Consider the following 18,258-nt stretch of genomic DNA (forward strand, 5'->3'; position numbering starts at 1 on the left):
CGGGCTAGACGAGTCCAACAGGACTGATAGCTTCCTGGGCGGGGAAGGAAGCCAGATCCAGGGGGAGGTGCCAGGATCCCCCACCCAGATATTATGGCTGAGCCACCCACACCCTGCCCGGCTTGTCCTCATCAGCTAGGCCCAGCACTCCCCAGCCCCTGGGGGCAGACGGTGAGACTGGAGTCCCAGCTGGAAACTTAGTAACAAACTTGTGGAGGGGGGTGGGGAGGTGAAGTCAGGAAGACTTCCTGGAGGAGAGCACGTCCCCACCCGCCCCCAGGTCCGATCCTGCTCCTTGTCTGCTCTCCACGGTCCCCTGCTGCCCTCAGGGCCAAGTCTCAAGTGGTTATCTTCCACCCAGTTGTCTCTCCTGAGAGCCAGCACTGTGTCTCCTCAACCCCCAGGTCTTAACATGCCCCGTGTCCCACTAAACTTAGAGTCTTCCCTGTAACCCCACCCTCCTGCATCCTCCATCTCCAGTGCGGCTCCGCCATCTAGAGGGATGCTGGGAGGCTTCCTCCCTTCTTCCTTCCCCTCACTGCTGTCAGTCTCTGGATCCCACCCCTCCTGCCCCCTCAACCTCTCTGCTCCATCCCTTCCTCTTTCTACCAGCCAGACCCCAGCACAGGCCCTGACTTCCTCTGTCCGCTTGCCTAGCCTCCTCCCTCCAGTCCGTGGCCCCCCAGATGGTCCTTGAGTCTTTCTACCCCCAGAGTGGCACCCCCCATCCCTCACAGCCCTCCTGTGGCTCCCCAGCACCTGGCCTTGGAAGACAACCGAGTTCCTCATCAGAACTTCCAGGCCCTGCATGGCCTAGACCCACCCACTCCTTTCTCCCTCCAGCACTTCCTCTTTGAACACCCTGCCATTCTTAGGCCATCTCTCCCCTCCCAGCCTTGGCCGGGACAGTTTCCTTTGCCTGAAAGCTCTGGCTCACTCCCCCACCCCCTCCAACCTGGCTTAACCACAACTTGTCCTTCAAGTCTCACCTTATCAAGAACCAAAATAATAATTACCCATTTACTGTGGTCCAGGAACTGTGCGAAATTCTTCCCGGGCATTAGCAGGCTGAACACTTCCAAATGCTCTATGAGCTGGGTGTTCACAAACAAGGATACTACGGCTCAGAGACATCAAGGGACCTGCTGGAGGTTGCACAGCCAGAGGGAAGAGCTTGGTCCACAATGGTCAGGCTGCTCACTCCTGCTGAAAGCTTTCCCTACCACCCCATGCTAATAATGGTTATAATACAGAGTAAGCATTTTCTGCATGTCAGATATGGTTCTGAAGATGCTACATTAATTACCCTTCAAAACCCCATGGGAGGACTTTGCTGGTGGTCCAGTGGTTGACTCCGCGCCCCCAGTGCAGGGGGCCCAGGTTCGATCCCTGGTCAGGGAACTAGATCCCGTATGCCACAACTAAGACCTGGCGCAGCCAAATAAATAAACAGATATTTAAAAAAACAAAAAAACAAAAAAACCCATGGGGCAGGTTTTGTAGCTTAAAAATGGCTACAAATTCAACTCTCCTCCTACTAAGAAATAGGGTCTATCTCGCCCTCCCTTGGATCTAGGTAGGCTCTGTGACTGTCAGACCAAGAGAGTACAGCACAAGTGGCCCTGTGCTAGTTTCTGCATCTAGGCCTTGAGAGACTGGCATACTCCACTTCCCACATTATAGAATGCTCCCGCTCGGGACCCAGCCGCCATGATGTGAGGAAGCTCAATCATCCCAGTGGAGAGGAATCATGGTCCCTGGCCAACAGCCAGCTCAAGTCAACATCCCCAGCCAGCTTGCCAGGCACATGACCGAGGCATCTTAGACACGCCATTTGAGCCACCCAGACTGATGCTACATGGAGGAGAGGCAAGCTGTCCTCGCCAAGCCCTGCCCAAATTTCAGATTTACAAGCAAAATAAATGATTTTTGGCTTAAGCCACCAAGTTGTGGAGAGGTCTGTCATGCCATGACAGACAACCAGAAAATGGGTATTATTACTAACTCCACCTGATGGAGGAAGAAACCCAGGCTCAGAGAATAGGAACCTGCCAAAGGTCCTCTCAGAGCCAGGGACTGGCCAGGCTGGGAGCTGAACCCAGGGCCTTGGGATCTAGACCCCAGGCCCCCAACCACTACACCAAGCTCTTACTATTTCGATCGTCCACATGAGGAAACTGAAGATCAGAGATGGGAAGTAACTCACTCAAGATCTCACAGCTGGTAAGTGTGACAGTGAGGGTCTAAAATCACTATGTCTGACTCCAGGCCCCCGCTCTTCATCCTCACACTAGGTTTTGATTGTCTGTTGTTTGTCCGTCTCCCCAACCAGGACCAGACCTTCCGGCCTCATTCCCTCTTGTGTCCCAAGTCTCAACAAGAGCCTGGCACCATTGTCTGTGCCCCCTTCACCATGGAAGCTCCTCACAGGCAGGGGCCGGATGTGACTCCCCTGGTTCCCCAGCGTCACCCAGCACAGGACCTGGCACACAGGAGACTTAAGTAAATGTTTGTTGAATGAATCAAAGAATGGGTTTCTGGGGAATGAGTTAACAAAGACAGACGCCGGAAGAGTCATGGTTTTATTGCCGGGTTTCAGGGAAAGGGCTCAAATGCGCCCAGTCTCCTTCAGCTTGGCCACCAGGTCCTCTGTGGTCTCCACCTTGACACCGGCCGTGCGCTGGGGTGGGTCTTCCACACGAATCACGGAGAGTTTGGAGGTCAGGTCCACACCCAGGTCCCCAGCCTTGATCACCTCGATCTTCTTCTTCTTGGCTTTCTGCACATGGGAGGCCCACGGTTCACAGGGCTGCCCAAGCCCCTGCCCACACTCCTGCAGCCCCCTTCCATGGGTGCCACGTCTGCAGAACCACTCCCACTGGCTGAACCCTTCTGGACCTGCCCACTGGCCAGGGCACACGTGACCTCTTACAGGGCTACACCTGGTGTGGACAATTCCTGCTGGCTGGGATGCCCTGGGGAGCCCTCCTATCGTGGGAGCCCACCTTTAGTCAACCGCCGTGGGGAGTCCACTGGCTGGAACGGACTGGCAAAGTCATCCTTCTGGCAATAATAACTCAATAGACTTTTGGCCAAGATGACCAATTGTACTCTCCCTGTTGGCTGAGATGATGACTCATTGAACCCTCCCTATTAGATGAGATGACCTACTGAACCCTCCCTATTGCCTAGGATGACATGCTGAAACCTTCCTACTGGCTGAGATGACTCACTTGAACTCACCTATTGGCTGAGATGACTCAATGAACCCTCCTTGTTGGATGAAATGACATACTGAACGCCCCCTATCAGTTGAGATGACACACCGAACTCTCCATTTTGGCTGAGATGACAACTCACCCTATTGGCTGAGATGACACATTAAACGCTATTGGCTGAGATGACACACTAAACCCTCCGTATTGCCTGAGATGATACATTGAACTCTTCCTATTGGTTGAGATGACCCAATGAACCCATTCTAGAGCCATGATGAACAGTGAACTCTTCCTGTTAGCCAAGAGACCCCATGAACTCTTCCTAGTTAGCCATGATGGCCTAAATGATTCCTTCCTGTTGGTAATGATTACCGGGGGAACCTTCCCTGACAAACCAAGATGACTTAATGAATCCTCCTTATTTGGCTAAGATTATACAGTGAACTTTTCCCATTGGTTGGAATGACAGGGGAACCCTTCCTAGAGTCCAGTGAAGCCTTTCTATCGGCTGAGGTAACCAGCAAACCCTCCCTGTTTGCCAAAACAGCCACACCCCCCCCAACCCCGAACTCTCACTATTGGCAGAAATGATTCAGTGAACCCGCTCCGTTAGTCAAACTGACCGGGTGACCCCTTCCTTTGGAGGAGACGTCCCTTGGGTCCTCTCTCCTCCCACCTGACCACCAGGGAGGCACTGGGCCTGCAGCACTCACCCATCCCCAGGCCCCCAGTGGCCCATCTGCCAAGCACTCACCATGATGTTGGGCAACGTGGCGTAGCGGGGCTCGTTGAGCCGCAGGTCAGCGGTCACCACGGCAGGCAGCTTCAGGCGCAGGGTCTCCAGGCCCCCATCGATCTCCCGCTCTACTTTCATCTTGTCCCCTTCCATCGTCACCTGGGAGGCGAATGTGCCCTGGGGAGGGACAGCATTGGGGGAGCACAGGTGAGGTTAACCCAGGGCAGGCACAGAGCAGGCCACTGCTGAGTGCACGCCACACGGATGAGCCAATGAATGAGAACAGAAGTGGGAGAGTCCCGCAAGGTGACCTACAGACATCAAGCTCAAAAACAGGAGGAAGCCACAAGAAGGGAACTCAAAAATCCAGGGGAGGGTGTCTTTCCTGGGACCCAGGGTGTAGGTCCTAATGTCCTGAACCTGCCCGTTGGATCTCCCTTCCTTAATGATAATGAACATGTATTGAGTTTTGGGCACTGTTCTAAGCAACTGTATTAAGTCATCAGATCCTCGTAGGAACTCTATGAGGTAAGTGCTATTATCCCCATTTTACAGATGAGGAAAACTGAGGCAGAGAGAGGCTCAAAAATGTGTCCAGCCTGGTTCCAGGCGCCATGTCATGGTCTCACTTACACACCTTTCTGTCCCCTGGAGCTCCCTTTGAGGTCCCTCTGCTGAGCCAACAACAGAGCCTCCTGTGTACCTTGATCCTCGAAACATCCTCTGGGGCCCCCTCAGCACCCACCCTCTGGCCCAAGGCTCCTCTGCCCTTCGGTCCTGAACCACCATTTCCTGACGTGACCTACACCCTCTCTGTCTAACCAACCTGCTCTCTCTGTTCACTTATTCACTGGACAAATCTTTCAGGTCTTAGTTGGAATGTCCCATGAGCCCGGCTCTGGGGATGCACCATGAACACAACCGACAAGGACCCAGCTTTTGGGGGCATTTATCCTGCAATGAAGACCACCGGTAACCAAGTAAATACACAGTGGCCACTGGCCACATGTGGCTTCTGAGCATGCGAAATGTGGTTAGTTCCATCGAGGGAGGGACGGAATTTTTCATTTTATTTCATTAATTTACATTTTAAAACCAATAAGCAAGATCCATTATCATGATTGTGGTGATGGTTTCATAGGTGTGTAACACGTGTCAAAGCTTACCTAACTGTACACTTTACATGTGTGCAGTTTATTGTACAGGTCAGTTTTATCTCAATAAAGCTGATTAAAAAAAAAAAAAGGATACTTGATGCAGTTATTGGAAAACGTTTAAGTCTGTTTGGAACAAGTTGGACGCGTGAATCTACTTTCTCAACAATGAGTATTAGGAATCTAAGTATTTCTTATGGAAATTGAGCATGTGAATTGAGATGTGCTGTAAATATAAAATACACACTGGTTTTCGATGACCTCGTACCAAAAGCCAAAAGAATGTAAAATAACTCAATATTTTTTTTTCTTTTTTTCTTTTTTGGCCACGCCGCGCAGCTTGTGGGATCTTAGTTCCCCAACCAGGATTGAACCCGGGCCCTCGGTAGTGAAAGCAGAGTCTTAACCACTGGACCACCAGGGAATTCCCAGCTCAATATGTTTTCTATTGATGACATGTGGAAATAATATCATCGATATATTGTGTGAAATAATATAGGATTAAAATGAATTTGGCCTTTTTTACTTTTTTAATGTAGCTGTGAAAAGCTTTAAATGACTCATGTCGCTTGCATTTCTATTGGACTGGAATGGGAAACGTGGGGTTGGGGAGGGGGCGTGAGTACTTTCATAAACAGTGGGCAAGGCAGGTCTCTCCGAAGAGGTGATATCTGAGGAGAGACCTGGTGGGGAGTGAAAAGCCCTGAGGAGATCTGAGAGAACCCTGCTCCAGGCTGAGGGAACAGTCAGTGCAAAGGCCCTGAGGCAGGGCTGAGTGGTGTGGTTGAGGAGCAGCCGGCTGGGGAAGCGGCATGTGAAGGCCCAGATGTGGCCTGGTGTCCTGGCTGTGCGCCCCTCCTTCCTGCCCACTGGAGTGGCCATCCTGCTTTACACCTGCCTCCCTCCAGAAGGGCAAGGACAGGGGTGGCTGTGTTCTGAGCCCCCAGGCCTGGCCTTCAGCAGATGCTCCCCACTCCGGCCTCACCTGTGGCCAGTCCAGAAATCCGGCTGTCATCTGCCCTGTCTGGTTACAATCATCATCGATGGCCTGAGTGGGGAAAGAGAGAAGACTGTACAATGACGGAGCTTCTCACGTACCATTTGGGCCTTTCTCTAGAATGCAGGCTGGCAAATGTTTTCCCTAATGGGCCAGGTAGTAAACATCATAAGGTCTCTGTCACAATCACTCAACTCTGCTGCTACAGTGCACGAGCAGCCATAGTCAATTGCACGAGCAGCCACAGACAGTAAGTGTCTATGTAAACAAACGCAGTAGCATTTCAATAAAACTTTATTTATAAAATCAGTGGTGGCCATGGACCACAGTTTGCTGACTCCTGGTCTAGAACGATCCCATCCCCTCACTTGGGCCCCGAGATAGGCAGTCACTTGTCCAGGAGCACATGAGGGCATCTGGCATCCCAGATGCCAAATCTTTGCCCCCTGTCTAAATATTCCAGAGGCCTCCCTCTAGCCAAACCCTATGCCAGTCACACTAGGGAACTAGATGAATGGCATCTGGGCCAATGAGAACGTTTTATCCCTGACCCCAGTGATTGGTTCAGGGATGGGCACATGACTCCAACTGGACCAATGAAGTGCCAGCTCTAGAAGCTTTGCTGGAGCCCTTGGGAAAGAGATTCTTATCTTTCTCTTGGGTTTGTTAGGCTGGTGGGATGTGAGCCTGGAGATACACAGAGTGAAGCCAAGACAGAGGAGAGGAGTGTAGAGCACGTGGGACTGGATCAAGCTGTGCCTGAAGCTTGTTACATAACCTAATGAGTTTGCTTTTTGGCTTCAGCCAGTTTGAGTCACGATTCTGTCACCTACCTGCTTGCCCAGCAGCACCAGGTCCACCTTCTCCTTCTCTGCCAGCTTGGCCAGGACCCGGGCCACCTGCAGGGGACCCAGGCGATCTGCCTCTGCAGCCGGCACCTCCACGTGGATGCCTCGGTCTGCACCCATGGCCAGAGCGGTGCGGATGGTCTCCTGCGGAGCAGCAAAGGGGCTTGACTTGGCTTCTAGCCCTAGGGGGACCCAGGAGCCCGGTCTCCAGCCCTCCTCCCTCAGACCCAGGGGTCCAGGCCCCAGTCCCTCCTCCCTTAGACCCGGGACTTGGGGTCCCAGCCCCTCCCCAGGCCCCCGAGCACCTGGCACTGGGTAGGCCCGCAGCTGACGGCAATGACTTCCTTCACCAGCTTCTTCTCCTTGAGCCGTACGGCCTCCTCCACGGCGATCTCACAGAAGGGGTTCATGGAGTGCTTCACGCCATCCGTGACCACACCCGTCCCGTCGGACTTCACCCGGATCTGCTCAGCCGGGAGGGGAGGTGGCAGGGTCAGGGGGAAGCGGGCGAGAAGGCGGGGGTCGTGGGGGGGGGGGGTGGCCGGGACACCAAGCCTCGCGCAGGCTGGACGGGGACCACAGGGATCTGGAAAGGGGCAGGGCCTTGTCCAGGGTCCCACAGCTCCAGGGACAGAGAGGGTTAGAATTCACAGATGGGTGGAGGTCACCTCCTCACTCAGACATTCGCTAAGCACCAGGGACGTCTGCCATGCTCGTCCTACTCTGTGGCTGCTCCTGGGGCCTGAAAGAGTGTTTCTCAAATTTTTCTTGACCATAACCCACTGCGAGAGGTACATGTTACAATATCCCCAAGGGTATTATAAATGCACAACATACTTTTATACATAAACATAAATACCAAGGCAATGCAAGGTTCGGTGATCGATTCTAACCCTTCCATTATACACCATACCCTGACATTTTCTGTTCTTTTTTTTTAAAATGCCAGCCTGCCACATGGTTTTCCTGACCGACACATGGTTAAGATCTAGTCTGAAAAACACTAGCATTGAAAGCCTCTCTCTGCCAAACAGGCTAAGGTCAAGGGCAAGCAAACCTTGTCTATTCCTTTCCTCACATGGTGAGTCTTCACCGAACACTGGCCCTGCGCTGGATTCCTAGGCACCATGGTGCGCAAGGCAGAGAGGTCTGCTGCCCGGGAGCTCCTGGTCTGGCACAGGGGGGCATGGCAGGAACAACTAACTACTGCTTCTGTTAGTTTCCCGAGGCTGCCGTGACAAATGACCACAAACTTGGTGGCTTACCGTCTCACAGTTCTGGAGGCCAGAAGGCCAAAATAGGTTTCGCTGTGAAATCAAGGTGTCAGCAGGGCTGCGGTCCCTCGGGAGGCTCAAGGGGAGACTCTATTCCTTGGCTTCTTCAACTTGGAGGGGCTGCCAGCATTCCTTGGCTTGGGGTGGCATCACTTCACCCTCAACTCTGTGCTCCGTCTTCATGCGGCCTTCTCCGTGTGAGTGTGTGTCGAAACTCGACTCCTCTCTTATAAGGACTCTTGAGATGGCATTTAGGGGCCACCTGGGGAATCCAGGAGAACCTCCCCATCTCAAGATCCTTAACTCAGTCAGGACTCCCCTGGCGGTCCAGTGGTTAGGACTCTGCGCTTCCACTGCCAGGGCCCTGGGTTTGGTCCCTGGTTGGGGAACTAAGATCCCGCAACCCGCACGGTGCAGCCAAAAAAAAAAAAAAAAAAATCCTTAACTCCATCACATCTGCAAAGACCCTATCTCCAAAGAAGGTAACAGTCACAGGTTCCATGGATGAGGAACTTCATAGCCCGGGGGGGGCCACTGTTCCTCCCACAATCCTCTTGGTAGCAAACAGGGATGACAGTACTGGCCACTGCAGGAGCATCTCGCAGGAGCCCTGTTCTAAGCAATCACACGCATCCTAACTCATCAGTCCTGGCAACAGCCCCGTGAAACAGGAGCTGTCGCTGTCCCTGTGGGCAAACGAGGAAACTGATGCTCTGAATGGAAGCACCTGTCCCAAAGTCACACGGCCAGTCAGCAGTGCTCTGCGCCCCAAGCACTCAAGCCTCCTGCTGTACCACCTGACAGTTCCTGAAGGGGAGTCCAGGAGCTGTGAGACAGCACGATCGGGGCCCGACCCAGTCTGATGTTGAAGGCTATCAGGGAAGGCTTCCCTGAGGCAGTGGCACTTGAGCTGAACCTGAAAGAGGTACTGGCATCGAGCAGGTGAAGTGTGAGGGAAAGTGCTGGGGGTGGGGGAGGAGCACGTGCAAAAGCCCTGAGGTTTGCGGAGTCCCAGGAGGCTGGTGCGGCCAGGGGAACACAGCGTGCCGTCAGAGAAGCTGGCAGGGGCTGAACCGGGGTGACAGGCACAATAACAGATCCTCAGGATGCCCACATCCTAATCCCTGGAACCTGTGACTGTCACCTACATGGCAAAAGGGACTTTGCAAAAGTGATTAAGTTTAGGATTTTGAGAGAGGGAGATTATCCTGGATTATCCAGGTGGACCCAAAGTAATCACAAGGGTCCTTATAAGTGAAAGAGGGAGGGGAGAGAGCATCAGGGTCCAAGAGAGAAAATGCTAGACTGCTGATCGAAGACATAAGAAGGGGCCACAAGCCAAGGGACGCAGGTGGCCTCCAGAAGCTGGAAAAGGCCAGGAAACGGATTCTCTTCTTGAGCCTCCGGAAGCCATGCAGCCCTGCTGACACCTTGATCTTAGCCCAGTAGACTCATTTCAGACTTCTGACCTCCAGAACTGTAAGAGAATAAATCTGTGTTGTTGTGAGCCACCAAGTTTATGGTAACTAGTTACAGCAGCAATAGGAAACGAATTCAACTGCGCAGGGCCCAGCAGGCCATGCCGAGGAGCTGGGTCTTGATCCAAAGAACAACAAGGAAAGGTAAAGAGGTGAGTGGATCCAACTTAAGTTTGTACAAGGTCGTTCTGGATTCTTGCTGTAGAAAACTGGAAAAATGGCAAGAGTGGAAGTGGGGAGACAGCTGGGCAGCTGTTGGTCACCGAAATAAGAGATGACAGTGGTTCGGACAGCCATGACAGTGGCTCGGACAATCCATCCACATGTGGAAAGGGATGGATTGGAGAGGTCTGTGGAGGTGAAACTGACAGGGTGCTGGGGGAGGAGAGGGAAGAGTCTAGCAGGACTCTCGTGTTTCTGGTGGGTACATTAGTACAGCGGGGGAGGATGCTGAATTTTGGCTCTAGCCTGGGAGAGAGACTGTCAGAGAAGCCTGGCTTGGGAGCCTGCGTAATCTGGCTCGGGACCTGACCTCTTTCTTCTCCTTGGCCGGAGCAGATGTGGGCTGACAGCAGGGACTCTCTCTGGGACTATTTCCCTGTACCTGTTTCTCTGGGGCTGAAGGATGCGGTTATTCCTCCCATCCACCGGACAGAACTGAGATGGGAATGTGGGATTCAGGCAGGGGTCCCCCAGTCTGGCTGTACCTCAGGGACCGGTAACATTAAAAGGAGGAGGAGAAAGAGGAAAAGGACAACTCGCACTTTCTATCACTGTCACTTCATTTTGAAAAAGTCACCTTAGCACCAACAGTAAGGCTCAAACCCCAGAACTTAATAAATGCACTTTACAGAAAAAGCCATGGAGCAAACACCATGCGCTGAGTCCATGGTTTTTTTTTTTTTCAGTAGAGCCTGGGCTGGGCATGTCACCCAGGATTTCCCCAGAATTTCCCAGACACGCCCCTGGCTCCATCCCTCACCTCCTTCCCTGGTCATCTTCCTCAAACTGCACCCCTCCTAACTCTCCCCGCCCCCTTCCTCTGTTTCTTTCTGGAGCACGCCTGCCATATGACATATGCTGTACTGATTAGCTGTCTTCTCCCCAGCAGATCGTCAACTCCACGAGGACAGGGATTTACGGGCATTTTGGTCATGACCGTATCCCCAAGGCCTAGAACGGTGCCTGGCACGTGGTGGATGCACTGGAAATATTTGTCGGATGAATGAATGAGAATTTGCTCACAAGAGTAATGCATTAAAACCTGCACCTGTCCGTTCATCAAACACTTACTAAACAGCATGGAAACTAACAGGCCAAAGCCCTGTCTTTCATGAAAAAAATAAAATCCAAGATAGGAGTTTCCCCTTTATAAATAGGAAAGCAGCCCATCAGTATAAGGCCTCACCGGGAAGCCAGGGGGCCCAAGAGAGGGCCTCAAGCCTGCTCCGGCCCTGGCAGGACTCTCAGCCCCAGACTCCTGACCCCCAAGGAGGAAGGGGTGCGAGATCTCCAGCACCAGGGACCCGTGCCAGCTCACCTTCTCCATGGACGACCTTTGAAGCCTGAGTTGATTTCAAGCTTCAAAAACACTGTTTAGTTAAATTATGTAAGTCGGGAAACCACGGTTGGCCTGAAAAATCAGTGACGGTCCTTTTTTTTTAATAATGATGTTTTATAAATTGAGGGAGATGATTCAGTGAAGCTTCCAGGCTTTCTCTCTAAGGTGTAACAAATTAACTCTCAACAGAAACAGCTAGAGGGGACTTCCCTGGTGGTCCAGTGGTTAAGACTCCGTGCTTCTCCTGCTGGGGGATGGAGGAGCATGGGTTCAACCCCTGGCTGGCCGCATGCCACACAGCGCTGCCGAAAGAAAGAAAGAAAGAAAGAAAACAGCCAGAAACAGGCAGGCAGGCAAGCCTCCAAGGGCTTTATAGGCGTTAACTCATTTAACCGTCCGGACAGCCCAGGAGGCTGGTTACTGCCACCGCCACCCTCGTTTGCTAGATGGGGCAACTCAGGCACAAAGAGGCCAAGCAGGTGACCATGGAAGGCCTCATAGACAAGGTGACTTTTGAGGAAAGTCTGCAAGGAAGTGAGGAAGCAATGCTGGGAACACAGAGCTGGGTCAGACCTTGCACACCACCCCCCCCTCCCGAAAGGAGCTGCCAGTCTGGGGGCAGGGGGCGGCAACTGGGCAAACAGAGGATCTCAGTCCAGTGTGGGAAGGGCTGAGACGCAAGCCCAGGGGGCTGCAGCAGCGCCCAAGGACACCTCAGGGTAGCCTGAGGGGATGGGGCAGAGGGGGGGCTTCCTGGACGTGGTGATGCCAGAGAATCCCTACACCCTGTTACAATCAGTGGGATCAGAGTCAGGCAGGACAAAGGAGTGGTGGGAAGCAGAGGTGGGAGGGGGAGCTGGAAGGGCGCCCAGGCAGAAGGCACAGTAGGGGCAGAGGCCCAAGGCAAGCAGCAGCCGGGTCTGCCAGGAAAGTACGAGCAGCTTGGAGGCACAAAGGGGTGATGGAGGGCCAGGGGGCCAGCGCTGGACCACGAAAGGGCTCGAGCACCCGGCGGAGGGGCTGGGACTTTGTCCTCAGGGTGCTGGGAGTGGCGGGATGAGGAGGAGGGGAGGGGCATGGTCAGCCCTGGGGGCAGGAAGCCCCCCACACGCAGGCTGGGAGGGGACTGACTGGAGGGGAGAGACTGGGGAACCGGGAGGAGACAGCGGTGAGGGTTCAGGTAGAAGAAGATGAAGCCTGAACTGCTGGAGAAGAGAGAGCAGGGCAGAGAGATGGAGAGGGCAGGGCGGGGTGGGGGGGGGACGGGGCTGAGAAATGACAGGCTGTGGGAGATGAGGGAAGGAGGGCTGGGGTGGTGCCCGGGCTGGTGACTAGGTAGTTAGCAGCGTTTGAATCACTCGTTTCAGACACGTCCAGGGAGATGCCCTAGGGCACTGTGGAAGGGGCAGGCCCTGCCAACACTGCGAAAAAGTACAGGAGCTCATGTCAGGACGAGTTCATACTTCCCCATTCGGCACGAACACCAGAGGCACCCATGGGCCAGGTCCTGGGCTGGGCAACGCTGGGACCCAGAGCTGAGTGAAATGTGAGCCTGTCCGGTGGGGGAGACAGATATGACCCCAGACATCTCAGGCCAGGGCCCAGGGCTGGGGCAGAGGGAGGCTATGGGAGCCCAAAGGGACAGTCAGAGTGGGAAGGACACCAGAAGAATCGGGTCCCAGGACCCCAAGAAGAGCTTGTCCCCCAAACAAGCAACCCCCCTGCCACACGCTGCCAGAGCTGTCATTAGGCCAAGTGGCTGTTGAGTGACAGCAGGACTTGGCTGCGTTTTGACCTGACTGCGGTTGCCTAGCCGGGTGATCCGGCAGCCAACAGAACCTCCACAGGCCTGTGTCCTCACCTGTCCAGCAGGATTAATAATATCTAAACAGGGGAATTCCCTGGCGGTCTAGTGGTTAAGACTCTGCGCTTTCACTGCCGTGGCCCGGATTCAATCTCTAGTTGGGGAACTAAGATCCCACAAGGCACGCGGCATGGCGAAAAAAAAAAAAAAAAAAAAAATCTAGACGGTATTGAAAGGACTGAACAGGTTCATCTCCATCAAGGACCCAGAACGCTGCCTAGTGCATAGTAAGGACCCACTAAATGTGAGTTGTTAATGACTGCTTAAGTTTTCATGCTAGGGTCAGGCCTCCAGGCCCTGTACTGGGCAATGCTGGGGACACAGAGGTGGACTCCTAGTCTGATGGGCATTGCGGGGTGCGGACATACATGGATAGACAGTCACTGCCTTCAGTCTGGTTTAGGCCAACTAAACAACTAGACAAAGTGGCTTGAGGGACTGTGTCTGATTTACCTCTGTCTGGACCAGCTTCTGTCTGGGGACAAGTCAGGCCCTCAGAGACCTTGCCCTCCACCCCTCTCGTGGAGGTTGTAAGCTAGACCACCAACTTGTCAGATTGGTTTTCATCTCTAGCAAACACACTTCTCCCTTCCCAGCTAGAGTCTCCTCACCTGCCCTGGGGCTGTGATAGCTTCTGGGTTCCCATAGGACCTCCATGACAGCACTTTTTCTGTGCTGAACAGTCAATTGAGTGTGCAATGCAGCCGAGTGGGTGAAAAGCCTGGATTGTGTGCAAAGCACTAGTCGGGATGAGGAGTCAGAGGGACCTGGATAGGAATCCCGGCTGTGCCCTTTCCCAGCTGAGTGACCCCTCTGTGCCTCAGTTTCTGCGTGTGTTAAACAGGAACCATGGCTCCTCCAGCAGGTAAGAAATAGAGAATGTAACTCGCCCTGCACACAATTCTCAAGAGAGTGAGTACAGAACTGGCGGAAGGGGAACGGGGTCATGACCCAGAAGGGCTGGGTTTGAATGAAGAGGGAAGGGGCGTCAGAACCTCTCAGTTCTTGATCTTTGCCCTCAGGTGTGACTTTGACGTTTGAGGGAAGAGCTGCAGAGATCAGAGGTACCAGAAGACCCTCATACAGTGTGCGCTCTTGACCCCGGAAGTATACGGCCGCGGGGCTCAGGGAGGAGGGAGAGGGGGGCCCGGTCACCTTCACGGCGAAGTCGATGACCCTCTTGACAGCCACAAGCGCGCGCAGCTCCGCCATCTTCCCGCCGCGGCGACCCGCCGGGTCGGGCCTCACCCTCGGCCTCACGGTCCGGACGCCCCGCCCCCTGTCCTTCTCTGCGCCGGCGCCCCGCGTCACCAGCCAGTCAACAGGCTGCGGTGCCCGCCTCCCCGCCCCGACAGAGGACCAATCAGGAGGCCGGAGGGGAGGGCGGTGCGGCAAGCGGATGCGGGCCAATGGGGAGAGGATCCTGGGGAGAGAGGCGGAACCCGGCGGGGAAGGGAAAAACTGCTTTGTGAAGGGGGCGTGGCCGAGAACTAGGGGAAAGGTCTTGCGGGGGAAGGAAGCGCTGCCAGGGAGGAGTTCCAACGAGTCGTCCTAAGCTTTTCCCAGTGCCCTAGGATTAGCCCTCTCCCCTAGTTCCCCACCTCTTACTCGCCTCTCCGAGTCGCGGTGCCTATGTGTCCGAGTCCCCCCATTCTTTCCATGCCCATGTTCCTCATCCCCTCTATGATCGTGCCTCTACGTTCCCCCATATCCGTCCTCCCCCGTCCCTGTCTCCACTTTTCCTCCATGTCTGCGTCCCTACATCCTCTCCACGAGCCCTTGTCCCCTCCTGACTCCACTACCCCCTGTCCCTGTTCCCATCAAAACCCTTGTCGTGTCCATGTCCGAATCTCCGTACCCGTGTCCCCCCATGTCTCCACGTTCCCTATAGGTTCGTGTCCTTACTTCCTCCCTGAGCCTCCAGGTACCCCCGTGTCCGCGTCCTCAGGTCCCCCAGAAAGGCACGTGGAGCCGCGGCAATGGAAGCAGTTCCTTTATTCTGCCCCAGGCAGCTGCGGTCATAAGCACACGGGGAATCCACTGATGGCATCCGTGCTCTGCATGATCATGTCCGCCAGCAGAAAGCAGAAGCCTGGCGGGAAGGGAACGGAGGGCGGGTGGAGGAGGGTGGGTCCTAGGGCGGATGGCCGGGAGGGCCCCGGGGACTGGGGTTGGGGCTCCCAGGGCGTTTCTGTCGGGTCCGCGGGAGCCCAGGAGTGTGTTCGGGAGTCCCTGGGAGGTCACTGTGGTGTTTCCTGGGAGGACAGCTGGGGAGTCTCTGCAGGGAGGGGGGGTCCTCGGGGCAGTCTCCTCTCCACCCTCTTCCGTTATCCAGGTTACCCGCGAGAACAGAGAAGGGTAAAGCCAGCCACCCCGAAAAATAGGACCAGGAGAAGAAGACGTCGTTTTTCCATGCGTTCTTCACTGTGTAGCCTGTCATGGCGATCAGCAGCAGCAGGCCTGGGCCCCGCCCACCCGCCAGGTGAGGGCGGCCAGGGGGCTGCACCCAGGCCCCACCCTGACCGCGCCCACCGCCTCAGACCACGCCCTTCTTGCCCGCCCTCCCGCCCCGGCTCTACCCCATCTCCCGGGCCCCGCCCCTGACCCCGATTCTTTAGCTCCTCCCCCTCGAGGCCTTGTCCACCCCCGAGCCCCGCCCCCTCCCGCCCCGGGTCTCTGGCTCTCTTCCTGTTGCCTCTAGTCGCGCGCGACCCCTGGGCCCCTAACTCCTCCAACTACCAGGCCCACCCTATGCCATCTCACCGCAGAGGAAGAAGATGGCACTCGTGGTCCGGCCCCGCGAGTCGCCCTCCTGGCACAGAATCCGCAGCCCCATCACCAAGCCCACGATGCTGCAGCCCGCCGCCAGCACCATGCACGCCCCGGTCACCGCCAGCATGGCTGGGGAGAGCGGGCCGCATCAACCCCGCTGGCGCCGCTCCTGGCCACCACCCCCATCCGCCGGCTCCGAGCTGGGAGCAGAGTCAGGGTTTTGGATGGGGACTTGGAAGTTACATCGTGAGCGGCGGTTAATGTTGCAACAGGGAGGCAGGTCCCCGAGTTGGGGTTCCTGGTGGCCTGGTCACGGAGGGGCAGCCGGATCTTAGGCTGAAGTGGAAGGGCTGGGGGCGGGGGCACCGCAGGATGTGCTGGGCTGTGGTGTCAGGTGAGGGGGCCAGCTGTGGTCAGTGCTGGGGGGCTGTCTGTGCAGTAGGGGGGGAGGGTCTGACAGCTGGGCGGCCGGGCCTCACTCTGGCAGGGGATGTTGGAGCAGGTGCCCCCGCTACACTCCTGCCACAGGCCACTGTGGCCCCCAGAGTAGCGGATCCAGTAGTTGGTGGCCGTGGACAGAATGGTGAGGACGTTGGCCAAGAAGCCCAGCAAGGTGCCCCCGCTTTGAAGGCTCCGCTTCACCCCCATGCCAGGGAGGCTGCTGCCTAGGACCACACGTGCAGGATTGGCCAGCACTCCTCCCACCCCCAGGTCCCTGAGACCCCTTCCTGCATGTCCCTCCATGTCCCAGATGGCTACCCCTGCACCCCTGCCTGGTGCCCCTACTTCTGGGACCACCCCCCTCAGGCCCCTCTCAGACCCAAGACCACCTGCCCCCTCAGGCATCACTGCTTAGGAACCTCTGCCTTCCAGAGACCTCCATCCCCCAGTGGACGTGACTTTGGCCTGTCCCTTGCCTTCCCCACCACACACCCACCTAAATGACTCACCCACAGCTCCCAGGGCTTCTCAGACAGAGGCCAGAGGGTGGGGGAAGGGAGACTGGGTCTCTGTGAGGCAGCAGGAGTTCCAGAACCCCCTCTTCTAGTGGCCATTTAAAGAAATAACCACCCACCCACCCATACACACACACACACACACACACACACACACACACACACACACACACACAGAGGCAGCTCTTCTGGCAAACTGACAGCTCAGAGTCAGATGGCAAGTCTGGGGGACCCTGAGGGCCATGACATGGTAGCCCATGTCCTTCTAGAAACTGCTCTTCCCTTGACCCCATAAGCTCTCCTGGTCCCCAGCTCTCTGTGCCCTCCCAGGCCCCCATGCAGCCTCCTGCCCCTCCTCCTCCCTCCGCTTCTCAAGGCCGGTTCTCCTGGAGAACTCCATTCTGCATCTTCTTACCAGGTGAGCTCCAGTGACCACTGATGCTCTGAGAGCATCCCAAACTCCATCTCCAGCCCAGGTCCTCACCTGCTTCTGACCATCTCCCAGACCCTGACACTCAGCCACATCCCCACTGATCTCAGCATCTTCCACCAAACCAGGGAGGACACCATCATCCCATCCAGTTAGTTGGACCACACCCCCGGACACTATCCTTGCCCTCTTCTTGCCTCTCACCCTACAAAGCCCTTGGATCCCTGAGTCCAGTTCCTCCCACCCCCTGAAACTTTCTGGCTCCTTCCCTCCTTTCCCTCTCATGCCCTGGCCCCAGTGCACCCTTGTCCTGTCTCATGTCCCACCTGTTGGATTGCCAAGCTCTCCTCTCCCCTTCAAGCCTCCCCCATGGGCCCCAGAAGGAGCTTTCTGGAACCCAGACCAGACGCTGTCCCTCCCCTGCTCACACCCTTAGCTCCCCATCACCCTCAAGAGACAGTCAACTGCTGGGCTAGAGGCGCTGCCTCCTACCCGCCTCTCCATCCTCATTTCCCCGGACCCTCACATTCTACAGTGGACCACAAAGCACTATTCTCCATCCTCTGAGAACTCCCAGCCTCTCCACGCCTTCACCTTAGGGTCCCTCTGCCTGCATTACCTTCCCTCGGCCCTGGAGAAGTTCCTAAACACCATCTCCCCAGAAAGCTCACCTCCACACCGCACCCCTCCTCCAGACACAGCCAGTCTTCCTGCCGTACCCACCCTGGGCTCTGCCTGCCCCCACCGGACTTGGAGCCCCTGGCGGGCAGGGCCTGATCTGACTCACCTCAGCATCCCCAGTGGGAGGCCCAGCAGAAAGGATGCACTCAGGAAAAGCCAGCTGAAAGAGTGAATTTGTTCTTTTTCTTTTTTTTTTTTTTTTTTTGGCTGCACCCCGCGGCTTGCGGGGTCTTAGTTCTCTGACCAGGGATTGAACCCGTGTCCCCTGCAGTGGAAGCACGGATTCTTA

At 55.6% G+C, this 18,258-nt stretch overlaps 2 protein-coding genes across 2 annotated transcripts; both read right to left on the reverse strand.

Moving 5' to 3' along the window:
* Nucleotides 1–2,565: 2,565 nt before the first annotated feature.
* Nucleotides 2,566–14,412, reverse strand: ETFB (electron transfer flavoprotein subunit beta). Its single transcript, XM_061173913.1, has 6 exons — nt 14,286–14,412; nt 7,259–7,417; nt 6,939–7,097; nt 6,094–6,156; nt 3,973–4,131; nt 2,566–2,779 (listed from the first exon to the last, which is right to left on the reverse strand). Exons 1-6 carry the CDS (start codon nt 14,340–14,342, stop codon nt 2,609–2,611), a joined length of 768 nt encoding a protein of 255 aa, XP_061029896.1. The 5' UTR covers nt 14,343–14,412; the 3' UTR covers nt 2,566–2,608.
* Nucleotides 14,413–15,108: 696 nt separating this feature from the next.
* Nucleotides 15,109–16,550, reverse strand: CLDND2 (claudin domain containing 2). Its single transcript, XM_061173957.1, has 4 exons — nt 16,382–16,550; nt 15,894–16,031; nt 15,471–15,590; nt 15,109–15,222 (listed from the first exon to the last, which is right to left on the reverse strand). The coding sequence occupies exons 1-4, from the start codon at nt 16,548–16,550 to the stop codon at nt 15,149–15,151; spliced, it is 501 nt and encodes a 166-aa protein (XP_061029940.1). The 3' UTR covers nt 15,109–15,148.
* Between the last annotated feature and the right edge of the window lie 1,708 nt (nt 16,551–18,258).

The sequence above is a fragment of the Eubalaena glacialis genome, chromosome 18 (assembly GCF_028564815.1).
Source record: "Eubalaena glacialis isolate mEubGla1 chromosome 18, mEubGla1.1.hap2.+ XY, whole genome shotgun sequence".
In the NCBI taxonomy this organism is placed as follows: domain Eukaryota; kingdom Metazoa; phylum Chordata; class Mammalia; order Artiodactyla; family Balaenidae; genus Eubalaena; species Eubalaena glacialis.